Here is a 23,026-nt window from a genome sequence, read left to right on the forward strand (position 1 = left end):
AAAGACCAAAAACTTTGAGCTTTTATTCTACTTCTTTAGCGGTGCGTTACCACGATCAACTGGTGTCAAAACACAGAAGCGAACTCCACACTGCCCACTAGTGGCTGAACCGACTTAAGAACTGTGGCAACGTAAAAGACGCATGGCAGCAGGGACGTATGACAACATCGGAAACTGATCTGCATATCTGTATGTAAGGGAACAAAAAAGAACATTCACATCTGTGACTAAATTCCGTCCCGTGATTTTTATTTTATCAAACTGAGGTTAATTTTTCTTAATATTCACATCCGACAGATACACAGTTAACCAATCAGAGAGGGCGTGAGCTCTGCAAGCGTTATGTTGTCGCTGTTACTTCAGAGTGTATCACCATCATTGAGGGTCGTATTGTTTTTTCTCTTCTACATATTACATAAATATACACATAAAGCCTTCACACGCTCAAGTGTAAAACATCAAAGTTCAATAACACACACCTGTTCATATTCTGTTTTTCACACCCACACAGTGGACATATACAACTCCCATCCTTTCCCCCCCCACCCCTCTCTGCACAAACAAACTTTGGCTTCTGGCTTCTGTCTCTAAAAATTTCATGTAATAATTCACTATATTGGGCATGTTTCTGCCTCCATATATACACCATTAAAATTTATTTAAAGCAAAACTTAAGCTTCACTTCATAACAACAGACTGTTTGCTTAAGTTAGGGCTTCATGTGTGAGATTGTCTGCAGTTAAACCCACAGGCTGCGGTAAACAATGGATCCTGAAAACAAAACTTTGTTTTTTTTAATCCGACTGCAGCAACACTGCCAATGAAATGTTGTCATATAAACAATGTGTTGAGAAAATTATGTGCACGACCCTGGCAGAGTCGGTGAATGAATACGTGGCCGCATATTCAGTCAGGTCAAAGAACAGAAACACAACCTTGAGCTTTAAATATTTGAACAAATTCATCCCAATGCCTTTGTGTTTTATCCATCTGGGAGTTTCCTTTGCAAAGGTTGGTAATTTAAAAGAAAACAAACAAAAAAAGAAGCCAGATTCAGCTGAGGTTTGGTTGCAGCGGCTTTGTTTTCACACACCCCGGCTGCTTACAGTCAGACTCTCACACCTCACATCAGGAAATAAGAGGTGCTGAAACAAAACACAGCACCTTGGCTGCACACAGAGCCGAGTTTAGAAGGACTGGAAGCAGCAAACTTTTCAACACTTTACTCACTCCCTCCGACTTTCGATTGCTGGCACTCGAACTGCTTGTATAAACTTTTTAATAACATCTGAAATTAAAGGGAAAAATCATTTAAAGCTGCATAACAAAGCTGCTAGTGTGCACACGGCGGCTTTGTTTGCAGTTCGATCAATACTAAAAGGTCATGTTTGTACGGAAGTGTACGCCAGAGCCTCCAGAAGTCAAAAAATATCACTGTGGTGATTAAATGGAAGCAAGTGTTGACCAGTGATGTGGGTGCCATGTGAACCCACAGCGGAGCCCCCTCGACTGAGATAGATCACACATCCAACACGGGGTGGAGACAGATATTACTTTATGACTGATGGAATATATAATAAATTATCTTATTTCTTTGCTTTTTAAAAAAATATTTCTATTGAACCAGAATTTAAAAAAACGGTTATCTATCAGTCAACACGCCTTCTCTGATTGGCCGATTACATATCAGTAGGATGCAAAAAAAAAAAAAAAAAAAAAAAGAAATTAATTTTATATATATATATATATATATATATATATATATATATATATCCATTCATTTCATTTTCTAAACCGCTTAATCCAATTCAGGGTCGCGGGGAAGCTGGAGCCTATCCCAGCTGGCTTTGGGCGACAGGCAGGGTACACCCTGGACAGCTCGCCAGTCCATCGCAGTATATTATATATATATATATATATATATATATATATATATATATATATATATATATATATATATATATATATATATATATATATATGTATATATATATATACATACCTTAGTTCAAAAGAATAAAACTTGCAGAATTGCTGGACTGAATTTAATTATTTTTGTGAATGAATCCCAATGACTTTACACTGATCCGCTAAAAATGAAAGCGACCAAGGGCACTAAAAAGGCTGGAGCATCTAACTAAAGGAAAATCAGGATAGAGCCAGCCTTTTCCAGGTGAAAGGAGCTCAAGAGAAAGGTATTAAAAGGCGCTTAAGTTGCTGCTTTTTCCTCGACAAGTCAGCTGTACTGCCTAAATTAGCCTGAAGCTAACTGTTTTCATTGCGTTTTGTTGCAAATTGTTGCTCGTTGCATCACCATCCTCGTTGCTACTGAACTGTACATTTTTAAAGCTTCCAGAATCGTGGTATATGCCAGCTTTTGGCTCAGTAAATGCCACCTTGTAAAGCCTTTTCCACCGGCTTTTAGCACGGAGTTTACCGCGATGATGAAAGCTACTCAAACATAAACATACGGTTCCACCTGAGGAGGAAAACCAGATGAAACCAGACTAATGATGCAATGCAGTTTGCAATATCTATTTTATCTAGCTGCGAGGAAGTGACGAATGTTTTACTTTTTCTTGGATCTAGTACGAAGCGCGTGATGCTGCAAGATTTACTGCTAAAGGAGTAAAAACCTGAAAAGTTTCTGTTCAACTAAAAGAATTTTCTTCTTTTTGTTGGAGAAAAAATACATTTTTTGAATTATTATTATTTTTTTTTTTTTTTTAAAAAAAAGGAATTTTCTTCATTCACCTGGGATTTTAAAACCAGACACATTTCCATCGACATTCCCAAGAGAAAAAATTCTCACCCCAAAGTTTTACTGAAAAAAAAAAAAACTAGTAAAGCGGTTTTCAGATTCTCCTGAATTCTTCAGGGACAAGTCTTTGTGCTGAAAGCTTGGTGGAACAAGTTTCCACATTTCAGTGGAGAAGCCAGAATACAGCAGCAAACATGTTTATTTTACTTCAAACAACTTCATGTTTAATTGTTTAAAAAAAATACTGCTATGAGAAGTGGACGGATGACGAGATCAGGACGACATTCAGTGCGACTGAGTCGCCAACGCGGAAGTGCGTGTAGGCTAAAGATTGTCAACAAGCTGCAGAGGTGAAACTAGGGTACAAAGAAAGAAATCCAGGAAAAGTTATTCAAACCGATGATTACAGAAGCCGAAGCGCCACAATGGCCCATTTATGCTCCCTTACGTACAAACAAGGGAATATAAGATGGATTTGACTTTTCACAAACCTCCTGTAACAAGGTCTGTGTTACATATTTAGTTATGAGTCGACAGGTCAACAAGCAGTCTCTGTACAAATAAACAGTTTACATTGATGCACACATGCTAATCGGGGTATTACTGGCTACTGTCCATGTCAGCAGGCCGTGGCAGATTGGAGGTCTTTACCACGTTAACGGCAACACCTTGCGATGCCGCAGAGCATGAAACTGCTGCTGGATCCATCTATAGATAGTGTAGGGAAGACCGAATCACCATGACATGAAAGGAATAGAAAATATTCTGGTTTCAGTTTGACAAAGAGCAGCACACGCTCATCTCTCAACAGAGCAGGAAATCTTATTTTAGCGACTGTGCAGCAGGTGGAAATGTGATCTAATGCTAAGTGTAACTGAGCAGAAACACACATCTAAATCTGCCTGTATGGAAGGCTCGAAGCTCCCCTGACACAATATTATCTCTAAAACTATCCACAGCTTGTTTACAACACTACAACAAGTCATCGTGTGATTCTCTTGTTTGAGGACGTGACAGAGGAAAACAAGTTAGCAGCAGGGAGTCCGGTTGTTTCCTACCAGGATCTTCCATCACCCCCCCCTCCCAACCTTGTTGACATGGCTGCTAACCGATGGCCGTACCGCTGTATCGAACAGCAGAGTTAAGATTTGGGTTGTTTACCCACACTAAGAGCATCGTTGAGATTCATCTCTGCCACTGACTCGGATTTCCATGACCACAGCATTTAAAATGCTAGATAGTCCATGAAATACTTTTTATCTCTGGTTTTACTGCGTTTGGTTTCTGCATAAATAAATTTCATATATCGTGAAAGTAAAATGAAGTCAGACAGAGATGCAAGGACCACCTGAAGAAATAACCTCAAGATATATCAAGTGGCTTGTTAATTAAATTCTCCCTTTTTCTTTTCTGTTGCCTTGAAGTCTCAGGATAAAGACACTTAACAGCAGCATGTGCTGCCATATTGATCCGATGTGCTCCACTGGAAGTGTTTCAACAAGCACCAAAGCTGTTTGGAAGTGGATTTATTCAGATTGATGCCGTTGGAAATCTACAGTTGTAAAAAAGTTATTTGTATTCATTGCCTATTTGCATGTGCTTGAAGTCGCACAGCATTGAGCTCTTTTATAAGCACAAACTTCGGACTTTGATGGCTTTGACAGTTGAAAACTGCAGGTTCTAGAAGAGATAATGTCTGTTTTTGTCCACAGCAGTAAAATGACGAAGTTTCGAGGACTTAGGGGTGTCAAACTCCAGTCCTTGAGGGCCACTATTTGGCTGTTTTTTGTTGTTTCCCTCTACCAACACACCTGATTCAAATCAAATGGATCCAGCAGCTTCTCATTAACTTGTGTATTAACTTGAGTCAGGTGTGTTGGAGCATGGAGACAACTAAAACTTGCAGGAAACCGGCCCTCGAGGACTGGACTTTGGAGACTTATGGCTTCACATACCATCTACTATCCCACTTCTTTGTTTTTTTGTGCCGTTTTCTCTAAAAGAACCAAATGCCAACCTCTTCCATTGTTCCCATGTTCATGGTCTGTTTACACCTTACAAATTTGGGAAATCAATTTTAATAGTTTTCTGAAGCGCCCCCTAGTGGATCCCCCCATATAAAACGTAGTGTGCAACCATGCATGTGAACAATTATGCGTAGGAGCGAGCTGGTTGCATATGAACAGCAGAGGTTAAACAGCAAGTTGAAAGGAGATTGGCACACATGATGCCGGAAACTAACCATTCCCCTCAAAAAAACAGAGGTTTGGTTGATGATAAACATCGCTGTAAGTTCCAAATGAGCCTAAAAAATCCTTTTGTATTAGAGCCACTGAATTTTTTTTTCCAAATATGAAGAATACAGGACAATGTAGTTGCTTTACAGCATATTAACATGACTTTTTAACTTTCATAAAGACTGGCATCACTTCCTCCAAACACTCCAAGACGTAAATATTAACCAAACATTTGCTGGCTGGAACAAAGTCTTCACACAAACAAACATGCATCAATATCTCCAGTACTGCCTCGCAACAAACTAACAATGATAATAAACTATAAATTAGTTTTTAGTTTTAGATTTCATGGGCTTTCAATTGGAGATTTAAAGTTGTTCCAAAGTGCTTGGAAGGGTAAAGTAAGGATAAAGTTGTTCGGCTGGAGGCAGCTTGTAATTCATGGCACTACATGCCTCTTCTTAACTCATTACTTCTTTTGCTCTTTGCTGTTCTCAACATGAACTTCAATTGGAAGTTTCGCAGCGATTTTAACTGAATTTTACCTAATAAAGAATTGTCCTTACAATATTAACTAAATATCCAAACATCTCTGAGTCAGTATGGATGAATATCCATAGTGTATTATTTACAGCTCATGTTTCTGCATGCTGGGGAGGGAAATGGAAACGGATGGATTGCAACGGCATGAAGTCTGAGAAAATGACTTCCCCTGAAAAGCCTGAACAGCACTGAGGGCAGATACTACCACAGACAGAAATGTCGAAGGAAATGCGATACTTAGTGAATCCTTCAGAAACTCAGTTCAGACATAAATGCAAGCATCTCACTGGGCTGGATCCATAAAGACAGCATGCATATTTACACTCATTATGGACATGATAATATAGCTAAAAACAGTACTTCATCTCTATTTGTGTTGCAAACTAATTTAACACTGAGAGGGTTGTTAAAATATTCTAATCAATCGGCATGATCACTCGTCTCTGAACACGTTCCACTCTGTATGTTCTGCATGTGACACATTCACTGAGTCGCCCTGCAGGTTTATTCACTAACAGCAGCTGGTTTTCTTTGACTTTCACATTTATATTTAACTTATTAGTGTTTGGTGCTCTTGACAGTTGATAGCTTAGTCCTCCACAGGAGGAATAAGAATCTAAGTTTGGCTTGTTTGTGTGTATGTGTGTGTATAAATATGTGTTCATATGAGCAAATGCGTATGCATGTATATGCATATGTATGTTTTTCTTTCTCCTTTTCTATGAGGTGTTTTGTGTTTTCTCTTCTTTCTCTTTCTCATTCTGTCTCTCTTCTGTCGACCGCTTCTAACGACCGCTGTTGCATGCTGTTTTGTAGCGCTTCCAGTCGGTATAACAGCAAACTGAGCTTTTGCTCGTTCCCTAAAGGCACCGGACTTTGTGTTCAGAGGAAGCACAGAATACCCAATGCAGGATATTTGGTGACAAAACACACATTTAAAATATGTCGACATTCAGTTGTAAGGGTAGACGACTGCTTGTCGCAAGCGCCGTACCATCACCGAAAAGCTGAATGAAGAAATGGAGGCTCTGAGACAGCAGCTTTAAACACTCCATCTGCACTTTGCTTCATCACCAGAAGGGGGTTCAGCTTTTACACCAGGCAGGACATCTTCACCACATGTACATGGTTAACTTAATAGCTGGACGATTAACATTTAATGTTGCTGTAATCCAATCAGATGTTAATCCTGCATTTTAAGCTCTCATGGAGTTTCTCACAGTCCTCCAGGTCCACACACACACACACACACACACACACACACACACACACACACACACACACATCGTGCAATTAACTGTGTAATTATGTTCCACAACATTTCGGTCCGGTCTCTATGAGGTTGGGTTCCAGAGGACCTGATGGTGGACGACTCCGGCGCTCAGTTCGCTGTTACACCGACTGGAAGCGTTACAGTTCAACTTGTGACGTTTCATTTTGCTGGGAAGTGACTGGAGCAGGAAGTAAACTGGAAACTATCCTGCTAATATCTGGCAAAAGCTGAAGTACAGCGGGATGTTTGTGCACAGACCTTTCCCTAAAATCTGACTTAATTATAACAGCATAAATGTTTTGCTATCTGATTGTTGGTGAGATTATTGGTGAGCAAAACGTGAGATTTGGGCTGGAACTTGGACTTGTGAGCCTCCTGGGCGCTCCAAAGCAGCTTCAGGCCTCAGAAATTCTCTCATTTTGGGTTTAGACAACATAAAAAGCAGCTAACTATCTCACCATTTCCCAAGTTTGATTCCTTACAGATGATCTAAATCACACGTTTTTTATTTGAGACACATGAGAAGGTTCACTTTAAACCAGGAAACATTGTGGTTGTGCATCCTACCTTGCATCTGGTAGTCCACCGAGATGTCAGAGGGCGCCTGCAGCAGCGCTGACCTGCGGTAAACTACGTGGACCCTGCCCTGGTCCTCCAAGTCCTGGGCACCTTTCTCCAGTGGCTCGATGAAGTACTCATCAGAGTCGGTGCGGATCATCCCAGCCTGCAACAGAACAGCGAGTTAGCGGCTCATGCAACAAGTCAACCTACTTCATTCAGAAAAGGAAAGATAACAAAAAAAAAAAAACATGATCTTCAGTCATTCTGGCAACATTAAATATACAAATCCCTCACAGTTCTCTGAAACTTCTGGCAAAACTGATTTAAATGAAACACATCCAGTCCTTTGCATGTACTCAGATGATACCTGAAGATTCTACCCAACAGCATCACTGTGGAACAGATGAATAATACACAACACAAATGCAGATGTGCTGACGTCATTTCCAGCCATTTATTCAGAGAAAACTGTGTGTTTGAGTCTTTCTTATAAATGCATTAGAGTTCTGTCTGTGTAGCACAGTTCCATGTCAAGATTCCTTCGGCAACTTCCCATCTTTTTATAAGAAAACGGTTACCTGACAACCACTGGTGGTGATCAGAAAGCTCAGCATCATTAGTTACACACTGGTGTAAAATTGTTTTGTGATGGCTTCCTGCAGCCCTCAGATTTCTGCCAATAAGAACCTAGTCATGCCCTTCATTATTTGCAGAAATAAAAAGCCACAATTTTCACTGCGATATCATCCGACGTGGATGTATGACTCATTCAATCCAGATCTGGCACAAAAGCAGGTGTCACGAGGCTAAAGAATGAACCTCAAGACAAATGATCAATACAAAAACCATCTTCAGTTGCTTTTCAGTCATCATTTCACATTGTTATCTGGTTCTGCAAACATGTTTACAGAAAGGTTGGGAAGTTTTCAAAAAATACAACAAAAACTCACATTTAAGCATGAAAATTATATCAGAATCATGCTAACCAACCATACTGTATTTAGTAAACATAAAAATTCAATATAAAGCTACAAAGAAGGTAAGAAGAATATTTAAACAACCTATATGTAACTATTCTAGAAGATTTTACAGCAACGGATAAATTGGTGAGTGTTGGGGTGTCAAGATTGGGTATAAAGGGAGACTCAAGCCAGGTATTTACATGTATGGATAGATTATGGCTCACTAAAAAAATTTGCACAGACAATCATCAATAAAATTTAAAAACTAAACCAAACAACCTTTTGATTGCTTTTTTCTAACATGTATAGCAGGGGTGTCCACAGTCAGCGTTAGAGTAGCACTGTGCTGCAGGTTTTCTGTGTATCATTGCACCAACACACTCAAATTGCATGGATCCAACAGGAAATAAAGTTTCACACAATGACTAATTTGAGCAAGGTGCGTTGGAGCAGGGACATATAGAAAACCTGCAGGATTGTGGACCTTTAGAACAGGAGATGGAAGTTTATGATCTTAAAGCCTTCAGGCAGAACTACACAAAAAGCCAAAATCTATGATCAGAATATAAATATATGGGCTCAAAACTGATTTAAAAACCATTTTCACACAACACCATCCACTGCTGCATCCAGAAATAGACCCTAAAACTTTATCATTCACACAGAAATCCATATCTCATCCAAGTCACCTGCACACCTGCACTATGGATATGAACAGAAAGATGGAAGATGTGTGTTCAGCACTCAGATGAGTCTCCATTTAAACTGCTTCTCTGATACAAACTGATGTTTGGTTTTCCATGACAAAGATGAAAGAAAAATCATCCTGGGGTTGGAAAGGATAATTCTGACGATATGGGGGAGCTCCAGGGCTACAGGATGGATGATATGAAGGTATGTGCTGCCATGAAGGAGACGTTCTTTATGGGGAGAAAGTGGATATTTCAATAAGACGACGTCATACTGCATTCTGAATTAAAGAATGGCTCATCATTAGGAGACAAACACAAAACAAACACTAAATATTCATCAGATTAAATGAACTGCTTTGTAGAAAACTGAAACAATTAGATAAGTGTAATTAAAAGGATGCCATCCAAAGGTAAACAAGCCTCTTTCCCAACTTCCAACTGCTGCATGATAGTCTACGTCTCTTAGATGTTTTTATTGGGCTTTTTCATTTGAACAAGGGTTATATGAATTAACCCAGAAACTGAAATGTTAAATTTGACTTATCTGGACTGAGATAATCTGCAGTGAAAAGCAGTTGCTGCAGTGCTCACGGCTGAAGAAGAATTATTAAGGATTAAAGACTTAAGATTTCATCTCTTTATATTCACTCAGGTTCCTCATTCAAGGAGAAAAAAACTGGACGGTGCACCTGAGTGTGGGCAGAGGGGCTTCTCGCGTGTCCTGGGAGGAATCTGCTGCAGCTCGGGGTCGGACAGTCCAGCTTCGCTGCTGCACCTTGCAGCTCTAAACTTCCTCTGGCCTCTTCGCTGACACTTTGTTGGACTGCAGATGAGGTACTTTGGAAGCAGCACTCTGAACTCACTTCCAACTCCCACAGTCCCAAATCAACCAACCCTCCTCCTCTTCATCCTCCCATTTACAAAATCTACTGGCTGCACTTCAATTTAAGTTCACATGTACTTTGATACTTAGATTAACTGAACAGTGCAACATGAGGATGAAGATTCTGCCAAAAGTTTAGCATCCAGCTGACCCCTGAGGCAAAATGGAGACAACACGATGACTTAAAAACAACAGCGATGTGAGGATTTTCCATCGTAATGCGACTGCAGCGTTGAAGGAGCAGGTTGCTTCTGGCAGCACGACGTAATATACCTGCCAAAATCTTCCAACCACTATTTGAGCTGGTTTCTTTGTTTGGTTAGTTTCCAGTGACTAAAATGAGTTTATAAAATGTCAAGTTTTCCTACGATTGGTCTCACTAATGGTAATGGAGTCTATAATTATTCTACATTTCAATATTTTGCTTCCAAGAAGTCAGATTATTGTTGTTTGGTTCTTCACTTACTTTCAAACTAACAGGATGACTTTGGCTTCGAGTTATAACAGTTAAATTTGGATCTATAATGAAAAAAGGTGTAATACTTATGAGTCAATGTTTAGAAAACATCTATTAAAATTGTAAACTGCACTAAAGATGAAAGATGTCTGCCGTCAATGGTGATGCAATACCACCATTAGGAACAACGTTTCTGAAGACGAAAGCTTCATTTTTGTTCCCTTTATTGATAGAAAAAGCTACAAACACTTCAAGCTTCGTCAAACTGCTCCCACACCTCTTTGTCCTTCAAGATGACATTTTTGTTGCGTAATACAGCCACTAAAGACAGTTTAGTCCACTTCTAGTTCAAGTTTTACATGGTAACAAACATGGGAGTAGATGGACCAGATCATGATAATGGACATTTTCAGAAAGAGACCTAGAAAAGGTAGCAGAATGGACAGGTGGCGTTCTGTTCAGTCTGCGGCTTCTAATTTGTTTCTCTCAGGTCACATGTTGGCTAGACGAACAAAATATAATTATAAAGTTCTTTACAAAAGATTAATCTGCTGTTCAAAGAACCCTCAGCAGTGCAGGAGGACAGGAAGACGTCTGCTCTCTGACTGGACAGTTTAATAAGTCATCATCCAATCAGACAGAAGCATAAAGACTAAACTCGGCAGCCATGTGTGCCGTTTTGTTCTTCGCATCTATGGACACGATGTTTGCAGAAGAAACACTACAAACATGGAAATCCTTTTCAGAGCAATCACAAATTTTCACCTTTTACTGCAGATTTGTTTTGCATGATGGCAAAACTTGACGCACCGAAAACATTCACAAACATTCATTTACGGCAGCAAAATCTTTACGACTTCATACTGAGGCCGTGTCTACGATGCAACCCCATGGCTGTGCTTTCTGGCGGTCCTGCTACATGTGATGCATGCGGATATGCATTCACTACATTCATTAACACGCAGAAATAGGTCTGTATCCAGTTGCAGATACAACATTGTCTCAACCTGCGCCAACCCCACTGGGGAAACCAACACACTGACTTTAAAGTAAATAATGTTAAGCTAAAATAAAATCTATTCAAAAATAAATTTTATTTTAAAACTCTTTGGTTTTTGGCCATCATGTTAAAAGGTTTCACCTTTGCAGCGGATCTGGCTGAGACAGCCTCAGTATGTAGCAGCTTGTCAATCAAAATATTACCATGTCCTGACTTTTCATGGATTCCCTTCTCAACAGGACATTAATAAAAATGGATTTAATACTCCAGATAAGAAAAAAAAAAAAAAAAAACATATCAGGCATTAAAATAGAGAAGTATACAAACTGAGCTGCATTTCCACGACAGACCCAGCAGATTCCACGATAGAAGGGAGGTTTTAAACAACATACAAAACCCTGAATGCATGAAAACTCCCATTTGTTCCTGTGCAAATGAATCATAGATGTGAATACAAACCAAAATGATCAAACAGTTTTACATCTTGTCAGAGAAAACAATGTTTCTTTCAAAGTATTCTGGCGTCTAAGAGGAGATGTATGTACACCCAACCACAACTGGCTCATTTGCATTTAAAAAGTCCTCCCATTGGTGCCACAAACACCTCAGTCAGGTAAACAACCAAGAATGTTGTCCAAATATAATCGCAAAACTCCAGGTTCATCTGTACAAAATTCACTTTTTGTTGCTGTTGTTGCTCTGAAATCCAATTTAATTAAATCTGCAGCGAGCAGTCGGACGCTGCTTTTTGTTTACACTTATCTTAGACCTGCAGACACCACTTGCAGAGATTCCCAATGTTCTGTAGCTCAGGACATATTATCAGGCTGCGGTGCCTTTCGACGCTCAGTGAAGCAATTACACGCAGGAGCATTCAGGGACGAGGTCAGCAAATTATCCCATGTGAATCTTTCCAAAGAATTACACCCTTAACCACTCACTCAACCTGCCGCTTCTTCAATTTACTCTGTCCTCGACACCGTGATTGACTCCTCAGCCTCGGTCTAAATTAACTTATATTCGAGAGAAAGCAGACACTAACTAAGCTGGGGGGCATGTTTTTTAATTAAAGTGTAATGGGTTCATCGTATGCTCCTTTCTTCACTGGTTTTGCAAGAGTTCAGAAAGAAGAAAAGTTTAACGTCCCAGAAGTTAAAGGCTTCAGATGTCACTGACAGGCACTACGGGTGCGTTCACATCAGGGTAGAGTTGGTCTGACTCGAGACCCAGCTCAGTTGTAGGGGTGTGCATCCATACGGGGCCAAGATCGTGCACTTTGGTCAAACCAGCCAAACCATTAGAATAATATATCCCCATTACCACCAGAGGTGGCGCTGCACTAGTATTTAGCAAAAGAGACGACAAAACCATGAAGAAGGAAACTCCATTTCCTCCACCTGCGAGTTAAACATGGAGACAAAACTATTGGCTGTTTAGGGTTTTTATCGTGTCTTATGCAAGTGTACTGTAGAAATACATGGCAATGGACGCAGTATGAACAACAGTCGAGGCAGAGGATTCTTAACGCCCTCGCTATGTATTTACCCACAATGCAATGCAACACCAAATACAGGAAGTGACTTTTTTTGTATTTTCCAAACAAACAGACTAGGATTTTAATCAAAAGAGCTGATGTGAATTTGCCATAAGTTCCTTTGAGCTGTGAAGTCTGGAGAGTGAGGTGACCAGCTAAGAAGGGGCATCCCTGCTTTTCACATAAAATGAGAGGCTGAGTCTCCGGTCTCACTCCTAAGGCGTAATATATAATACATACGTAAATGGAGACGTCCGTTTCAAACATTGTGATACGTCTCCGCCTTTACACCGTTATGTTACCATAATTGTTAAATCAGTTCATCAACTAGTGGGCAGTGATGTGTTAAAATTCACTCTGCATTGTGTCACAGGTTAGCATAGTAATGCTAAAGTCATTCAAAACAGCCCAAAAACTTCAGAAGAAGTGGAAGTTTTGTTTTTGTTTTTGTTTTTTTTGTTGTTTTTTTTTAAATGTTTCTCGACTTCACTGGAGTCATTTTCACATGATTTTAATATGGTAGGTTATGCATCATCTTCCTGTTCCTCTTCTTCTCTGGTTTGTTGCTTTTGCAGATTGTGTCATAGCAACAGTTTCCAGTAGCAATCCTCAGTTTTCTGCATGAAGTGATGGATCTATTCAACTTGAAAATTACACGTGTAACCAATGCATGGAAAGACGAAACTTTCAGTTCATAATTGGATTTGTCTTCAGTGTGGAGAATGATTGGTTGTATAGGATGAATCATAGTTCACTGCTGGTGGCGCAGCTGTGCATCGCGATATGTTGATATTCCCCTTCTGAAACACTGAAAGTTTGGTGTTGTCTGATCGCATCAATCCCAGGCCTTCCTTCAGGAGGAACTCTGAGGTCTGTAACCAGTTCCTTCTGGACGTTCCCAGACTTCAGTTAGGAATAACTCATTTACCGAACCTTTTTAGTGATGGCTCACCAGTTGTGGAGCTGGAACTACCAGTTCAGTGCTGCACGTTCTGCAGAGCAGCTATAAACCTGACTGAAAACACGTCTTTTTTCTTTAGCTTTTAGTTCAAGTCACATAAGTCTCCTTGGCTTTTTACCATCTTGTTTGTCCTTATTAGTGTATTTTCTCTTTGTTTTATTGTCACCTGATGTTTTACCGTCCCTGTCGAGCAGCACCTTGTTCCGCTGATGATAAATCTGACTTGACTTGTGCAGATGAACTGTCATAATTAGAGAAAAGTTGTAACTGCCCAGCTGTGCCATATGATCTGCTGAAAACACCACAATTTAACAAAAAATATTAATGTACAAGAGCGTAGATAATGTGACTGAAAGCTGGTGTTTTATTATTGATTAAATTCGAGCGCCTCACGCTCCATCAGGATTGTTTGGAGGAAATCTTTTTTTTTTTGGATGTAAGAAACCGCATCTGTGTTTTTGTTCATTGCATTTCACAAGATTACGGCTGACTTTCTTATAAGGAAAAGTTTTCCGTACAACTCTTGGAGATGAAAACTGGAACACAACAACAAAAAGCTTGATCAATGTCATCAATACGTGTGGTTTCTATAGATTTTAAAACCTTTTCATCTGAGACTGCCAACAACAAATGAAACAGAGGCGCAAAAGCAGAGCAGCTCATTAAATTTCTATCCATGAAAACATAGAAGAAGAAAACCAACATGTGATATCAATATCCAGCAGAAGCGCGGTTGCTATGTCTTAAAGCCAAAATCCCCCCAAATCTCAGCCGAAGCAGGCGCTGAGCTCTCTCCAGTTGGGATAAAGTGATATACAAGCAATATAAGCTGTCTAAAAATGACTTTTTTATCTTTTCTTAAAGTGGACGAACTGCATGGTCCATCCATCTTCTGCCGCTTATCCGGGGTCGGGTCGCGGGGGCAGCAGCCTAAGCAGGGAAGCCCAGACTTCCCTCTCCCCAGCCACATTTGCCAACTCTGCGGGGGGGATCCCGAGGCGTTCCCAGGCCAGCCGAGAGATGTAATCCCTCCAGCGTGTCCTGGGTCTTCCCCGGGGTCTCCCCCCAGAGGGACGTGCCTGGAACACCTCACCAGGGAGGCGTCCAGGAGGCATCCTGACCAGATGCCCGAGCCACCTCAACTGGTTCCTCTCGATGCGGAGGAGCAGCGGCTCTACTCTGAGCCCCTCCCGGATGACTGAGCTCCTCACCCTATCTCTAAGGGAGAGCCCGGCCACCCTGCGGAGGAAACTCATTTCAGCCGCCTGTATACAAGATCTCGTTCTTTCGGTCACGACCCACAGCTCGTGACCATAGGTGAGGGTAGGAACGTAGATCGACTGGTAAATCGAGAGCTTCACCTTCTGGCTCAGCTCCTTCTTCACCATGACAGACCGGCGCAGAGTCCGCATTACTGCAGACGCCGCACCGATCCGTCTGTCGATCTCGCGCTCCATCCTTCCCTCACTTGTGAACAAGACCCCGAGATATTTAAACTCCTCCACTTGAGGCAGGACCTGACTCCCGACCCGGAGAGGGCAATCCACCCTATTCCGGCTGAGGACCATGGTCTCAGATTTTGAGGTGCTGATTCTCATCCCAGCCGCTTCACACTCGGCCGCGAATCGCTCAAGCGAGAGCTGGAGATCACGACCAGATGAAGCCAACAGGACCACGTCATCCGCAAAAAGCAGGGACCCAATCCTGAGGCCACCAAGCCGGATCCCCTCAACACCTTGGCTGCGCCTAGAAATTCTGTCCATATAAGTTATGAACAGAATCTGTGATAAAGGGCAGCCTTGGTGGAGTCCAACCCTCACCGGAAACGAATCCGACTTACTACCGGCAATGCGGACCAAGCTCTGACACCTGTCGTACAGGGACCGGACAGCTCGTACAAGGGGGTCCGGTACCCCATACTCCCGGAGTACCCCCCACAGGAGCCCCCGGGGGACACGGTCGAATGCCTTCTCCAGGTCCACAAAGCACATGTAGACTGGTTGGGCAAACTCCCATGCCCCCTCCAGGAACCCAAAGAGGGTATAGAGCTGGTCCACTGTTCCGCGACCAGGACGAAAACCACACTGCTCCTCCTCAATCCGGGATTCGACTATCCGGCGGACCCTCCTCTCCAGGACCCCTGAATAGACCTTACCAGGGAGGCTGAGGAGTGTGATTCCCCTGTAATTGGAACACACCCTCCGGTCCCCCTTCTTAAACAGGGGGACCACCACCCCAGTCTGCCAATCCAGCGGTACTGCCCCCGATGTCCACGCAATGCTGCAGAGGCGTGTCAGCCAGGACAGCCCCACAGCATCCAGAGCCTTAAGGAACTCCGGGCGGATCTCATCCACCCCCGGGGCCTTGCCGCCAAGGAGCTTTTTGACCACCTCAGCGACTTCAGCCCCAGAGATAGGAGAGTCCACCCCTGAGTCCACCAGCTCTGCTCCCTCATGGGAAGACGTGTTGGTAGGATTGAGGAGGTCTTCGAAGTATTCCCTCCACCGACCCACAACGTCCCGAGTTGAGGTCAGCAGCTCCCCACCTCCACTGTACACAGTATTGATGGAGCACTGTTTCCCCCTCCTGAGCCGCCGGATGGTGGACCAGAATCTCCTCGAAGCCGTCCGGAAGTCTTTCTCCATGGCCTCGCCGAACTCCTCCCTCCTCCTTAAAGTGGACGAACTGCATGGTGTCTGCGATAAACACTTGCAGTGGAAGAAACGACTCCGAAATTAATTTCAGCTCAGTGTAAATTCTTATCTTTTTTCCAAGCTTGGATGAGCTTAAAGGATGCATTCAGGAACTGAGAATTGGAATAACAGCATGCTCAATGTTCTTCTACCAATGCTGTGATGAATGGATGAAAAACCTTTTCAGAAACAGAATTACTTTCTCCTCCCATTCTGCTGCAAACAGCACCTTATAATTTCCAGTATGCATGCTTTCTTCTAGCCTGGCTGTTCCTCTGTGGCGCTGAGCTTTTCAACGGCTCTGTCAGCGCTGAAATGGCAACGGTCAGGAAAACCAGTTTAGAAGATGGGGAAAAAAGAAAAGACAATTTTAGCAAAGTTAGATCTTCACCACAAATGAGGAAAACAAACTGAGGAAAAGAGTATTTGTTCCTGTAAACCAGTGATCCTGACTGTTAATTCAACAAGAGCTGCATTCAATACACTAAGACAAGAGGAGTTAAACACTGTTAAACACTGATCTAAGCTACAGCTTCTGATGTTAGGGCTTATTTTAAGGAAGGAAATTGAAATAAAAAAAATGTTTTGGCCACAAATTCTCTAACAATCAGATTTCTATCATTTAAAGCTTTTTTTTATTTTTTTTATTTTTTTTAATCTTCTGGCACATTTAAAAAAGCCTGAGCTCCAGATCAGCGCGATCCACCCCATCACAGGTGAAAGAGTCAGATGCAGGAGGTGCCTTTCCCTGACAGGGTTGGGTGGGTTGAGGGCTTGGGGTCAGCTCTTAGCTCACAATTGGGGGCCTGGTGGGCCCCTGTCCCTCGTCCCCTGAGGTCCATACTCCCGGCCATGGGGCCTCTGACTGAGTCCTTTTCCTGCATCATTCTAAATGTAGAATATTTGGAAAGATTATGGCACATTTACATGAGTTCTAATCCCTCTTTAATTCAGAATAAAAGTTAAATCTGCTTTAAAGAGATGAAATCTGACCATATAAACATCTAATTTAAATAAAAATCCCAATTCTGAATTAAACTTAAATCTGAATTAAGTGTCTGCTTTATTTCCAATTTAAATCCAAACTGGTTTATTCTGATATCACGTAAACATTTGTTCCATTTTCAGCTAATTCCAGTTGTTCTGGACATGCCTGCTGCTTTGTGATGAAGCTCATGTTCCACGCACCCTGTGATGGACTGCTGACCTGTGTAGTGTACCTGCCTCTCACCCAGTGAATGCTGGGAGGGGCTCCAGCGTCCCATCCACCCTGAACTGGGCTAATGCCGGGCGGACACTGTGCGATTTTGAGGGGATTTCACCACGATTTTGCTGTCACTGACCACACTGCGTCATCGTGGAAACATTGTAGCGTCAGGATGTCCGGTCGGGAGGTCGTAAGCCGTACAGTGTGAGAACACTCACGAGGAAGGATTAATTGCTGCTACGTTCTAACGATGATGCTGCAACCTCCCGATCAAACTTCTGGCATGTCAGAAATTTTCGCCGTCGCTCGTACAGTGTGAGTGGTGTTACGTCACGATTCTACGTTCGCACCTGCGCAGAAGACACCGGTGGAGCTTTAAACAATGGCGGGCAACCCCATCTTCAGACGTGTGCGGTGGACACAGCTGCTAGAAGAGGGATTAGTAGAGCTATGGAGAGAAGACGAGGTTTTTGCTGCCTGCTCGGCATCTTGTTGTCAAACCCGGTCGTGCAGTGGGAGCATTTCCCCGACAGTCAGATTTCTAAAATCGCACAGTGTCCGCCCGGCATTAGCTGGAAAATAAAATGACTGACTGGCTGACATATTCCACGTCACTCTTCTGCCTGTGAAAGTCTTCCAAGTGAAAGTGAAGCTGCATGCTCATGTCGAGCTGGTGCTTCAATATTATGATCAAAATCAAAGTGAAAATGGTTCATTTCACATAATTACATCACATCCACCCCATGTCCAATCAGAACCCGTCCCAACCAGGAGTCTAAAGCGGAATTAAATAAAGGCAAATAAACGTGGTTTCTATGTAAACCAGTTCAGAATGACTGATTACATGTAAACCTGACGAAGAATCCTGTAATTCTGAATAATAATCATATTTAAGGAGTTTTCTTTGAACATCGTTAGAGAAACTCTTTGGCTCGATGTGGTTCAGTATTTGCTTTCTTTCGCTTTTCAAAACTGAGTTTGACCGGACTGATCATTTGTTGTCTGGCTTCTGAAGCCACAACAAATATCAGGAGGATAACCAATCAGAAAGCAGCTGCGGCGTGTTGTCTGACCAGCGAAAACAAGAGTTTCATGCACGACGACTTCCTGGTTGGAAATGCAGAAGTCGGCATTGGTGTGGAACAAAACGCCAGAAAAAACAACAGTAATTAGCAACGTATTTTTAACAGTTCAGTTCCTCCAGCTCTATATTCTTCTGTTTTAGGCTCTAAACACACACACACACACACACACACACACACACACACACACACACACACACACACACACACACACATTTAAACTCTGAGCTGTATAAAGAGAAAAAAAGAAGCTAAATCAGAAGTTTCACTTGAATTTGGAAAAAAGTATTATGGCTGAAATAAACATGTTTACAAACTGGTGGAAAAGCTGTAGGTCTCTGTAGGCCATCAGTATGGAATCAGATTAGTTGCATAATCTCCAAGCAAAACTTTTTAAAACTCAAGAAAAAAACAACAATTAAAACCAAAACTCTCTAAAACCAAAGTAAAATAAATTTTCTCAAAATCAGAAATTATCAATCATCATGAAAACTATTAGGCTTTTTTTTTTTTTGTTAAACTCAGTAGTTGTGTTTGTAGTTTCCTCTTCCTCTTGCTCTCTTCTTGCTATTCTGGTTGCGCTTCACAGTCTTTGGTTTTGATTCTTGATTGTTTGGTTTCATTTCTGACACAAACCTTTCATGGGCGGGCTCTTTCAGGGGCGCATTCTGATTGGCTGGTGAGTTGTGGAGCGACACAGCTACAGTCCCATCAGGACCAGTACTCAGGGATGAGTTTGTATCAAATCCAGACATTTTAAGACTTCAAATTCTATATTAAAAAGGGTACTTTTTTTATAATTTCAAGGCAACTTTATTTGTACAGCACCTTTCATGATGAAGTCAATTTAAAGTGTTTTACACAAGACATAAAATAGACGCTGTAAAGGAGCATAAAAGACAACAAATAGCAAAAATCCCAATAAAATCATAAACTAAATTAAATTAATTAAAAGCGAGACCAGTCAAAGTTCACGGTGTGGATTTCATTCAGGCGTGCGAGAAAAGAACATTTTTAACCAGGATTTAAAACCTTTAGTGAGAATTTAAAGCAGTTTGTTCCACTTTCTTGCAGCTACATGCTGCTTCTCCATGTCTAGTCTCGACTCTGGCCTGGACTACTTTGGCCCGGACCGCTCTGGCCCGGACCGCTCTGGCCCGGACTACTCTGGCCTGGACTGCTCTGGCCCGGACCGCTCTGGCCCGGACCACTCTGGCCCGGACTACTCTGGCCTGGACCGCTCTGGCCCAGACTTCTCTGGCCTGGACTACTCTGGCCCAGACTTCTCTGGCCCGGACCGCTCTGGCCCGGACCGCTCTGGCCCGGACCGCTCTGGCCCGGACCGCTCTGGCCCGGACCGCTCTGGCCCGGACCACTCTAGCCTGGACTACTCTGGCCCGGACTACTCTGGCCTGGACTACTCTGGCCCGGACTACTCTGGCCTGGACTACTCTGGCCCGGACTACTCTGGCCCGGACTGCTCTGGCCCGGACTGCTCTGGCCTGGACTGCTCTGGCCCGGACTACTCTGGCCCGGACTACTCTGGCCTGGACTACTCTGGCCCGGACTACTCTGGCCCGGACTACTCTGGCCTGGACTACTCTGGCCTGGACTGCTCTGGCCCGGACTACTCTGGCCCGGACTACTCTGGCCTGGACTACTCTGGCCCGGACTACTCTGGCCCGGACTACTCTGGCCCGGAACACTCTGGCCCGGAACACTCTGGCCCGGACTACTCTGGCCCGGACTACTCTGGCCCGGACTACTCTGGCCCGGACTACTCTGGCCCGGACTACTCTGGCCTGGACTACTCTGGCCCGGACTACTCTGGCCCGGACTACTCTGGCCTAGAACTACTCTGGCCCGGACTACTCTGGCCTGGACTACTCTGGCCTGGACTACTCTGGCCCGGACTACTCTGGCCTGGACTACTCTGGCCCGGACTACTCTGGCCTGGACTACTCTAGCCTGGACTACTCTGGCCCGGACCACTCTGGCCTGGACTACTCTGGCCTGGACTACTCTGGCCCGGACCACTCTGGCCTGGACTACTCTGGCCCGGACTACTCTGGCCTGGACTACTCTAGCCTGGACTACTCTGGCCCGGACCACTCTGGCCTGGACTACTCTGGCCTGGACTACTCTGGCCCGGACCACTCTGGCCTGGACTACTCTGGCCCGGACCACTCTGGCCCGGACTACTCTGGCCCGGACCACTCTGGCCTGGACTACTCTGGCCCGGACCACTCTGGCCTGGACTACTCTGGCCCGGACTACTCTGGCCTGGACTACTCTGGCCCGGACTACTCTGGCCCGGACCACTCTGGCCTGGACTACTCTGGCCTGGACTACTCTGGCCTGGACTACTCTGGCCCGGACTACTCTGGCCTGGACTACTCTGGCCTGGACTACTCTGGCCCGGACCACTCTGGCCCGGACTACTCTGGCCTGGACTACTCTGGCCCGGACTACTCTGGCCTGGACTACTCTGGCCCGGACCACTCTGGCCTGGACTACTCTGGCCTGGACTACTCTGGCCTGGACTACTCTGGCCTGGACTACTCTGGCCCGGACCACTCTGGCCTGGACTACTCTGGCCCGGACTACTCTGGCCTGGACTACTCTGGCCCGGACCACTCTGGCCTGGACTACTCTGGCCCGGACCACTCTGGCCTGGACTACTCTGGCCCGGACTACTCTGGCCTGGACTACTCTGGCCCGGACCACTCTGGCCTGGACTACTCTGGCCTGGACTGCTCTGGCCCGGAACACTCTGGCCTGGACTACTCTGGCCCGGAACACTCTGGCCCGGACCACTCTGGCCTGGACTACTCTGGCCTGGACTACTCTGGCCCGGACTACTCTGGCCTGGACTACTCTGGCCTGGACTACTCTGGCCTGGACCACTCTGGCCTGGACTACTCTGGCCTGGACTACTCTGGCCTGGACTAGCTGATCTGAGTCTTTGGATCTAAGAGCCCTGCTTGGTTTCTAATCTCTGAACATATGACAGGTGCGTTCTGGGCCTAATCTGTTCTAACCCTAACCCTTCCAAATTCCCAGGAGCCGCTTGAGATGCACCGATGACGTGACAAGGCCTTGGTTGGTGCGGTCATGTGACGTTGGGCATGCTGAAGCGATGGATGGAAATAACGCAACACTTCTGGTTCATAAGATCGAGGCAGAATCGAGCAGACGGGCCCATGCACCTGCACCTTCCTACAGCGGTCAGTTGGGATCACATCTGGAGACGCAGACAACGCTACGGTGATTCCTGCACCAACAGGGCAGCTTTCGCTGGAGGCGGTGTGATGGTGGGGGGACAGAATCCCCCTCCCAAAGTCTTTGAAGGGGATCTCAGTGCAGACTGAGATGGGATTCTACAACCAGCGCCAACCTTTCAATGTTCAGGTGGCAGAGTTTCATTTTTCAGCCAAAAATGCTTCGACTGGCATCTAAAGTTTTCCTGAGAAGCATCACCTGACCTGGTGGGACGTCGGGTTGTCCACAGCCATCAGATGATGCGAGTCCAACATGCCAAGGTTAAGAACGGACATAAAGTTTAAAAGAAAAAACAAACAATGAAATGTGTTTTTAAAAATAAGACATAATGAACGTCAGTGGCGATCCCAGACTGGGACCGAACTCCGGTCATTCCCCAGGATAACAACGCTGTTTACTGAAACTTACTGAAAAAGTCCTAAAGGTTTTGCAGCTATAAACTATGTTTCTTTAGTGGTACAAAGGTTAAAAACAGCTCTTTTATTCAGAAATGTTGCAGACTCCTGGTGTAAAACCTGCAGGACAGCGAGCCGAGAAGACCGGAGCTGGAAGTTCCCATCAAAGCAAATTCCACCTCATCACATAGAAGCTTCATGTTAAAATCTGATCTAGTGTACCTGATCGTAAAACTTCTGACCTGAGAATTTCTCAGCAGAAAATAAAATTGCATCAGACGTTTGGCTGGAAGTCGCATCTCTTGGAAAACGATCATGAAAATATATTAAAATGTCTGTACTGAGTGTTCATTGTTTTCTTGTATCAGTTGAGACAATGGCAGGTGTATGACAGCTCAGCCGGTCGCGCCTAAAACACCTAAACCCTCAAAAATAGGGATGAAGAGTCCTGTGTTCCATCAGTTTAATATCCCCCAACATCAGCCGGCCAAGCAGACAGCACC

The 23,026-nt window shown here is 43.9% G+C and overlaps 1 protein-coding gene across 1 annotated transcript in view; it reads right to left on the reverse strand.

Annotated features, from left to right (window-relative positions):
* adamts3 (ADAM metallopeptidase with thrombospondin type 1 motif, 3) overlaps window positions 1-23,026 on the reverse strand; it is a gene marked incomplete at its 5' end in the record, with an annotated part of 230,994 nt that overhangs the window by 172,229 nt on the left and 35,739 nt on the right. The window contains one exon of the mRNA XM_079251468.1: window positions 7,382-7,538. Coding sequence (XP_079107594.1) covers window positions 7,382-7,538 — 157 coding nt within the window. The remainder of the gene's footprint in view (window positions 1-7,381; window positions 7,539-23,026) is intronic.

The sequence above is a fragment of the Telmatherina bonti genome (genome assembly GCF_933228915.1).
Source record: "Telmatherina bonti genome assembly, chromosome: 13".
Taxonomy (NCBI): Eukaryota; Metazoa; Chordata; class Actinopteri; order Atheriniformes; family Telmatherinidae; genus Telmatherina; species Telmatherina bonti.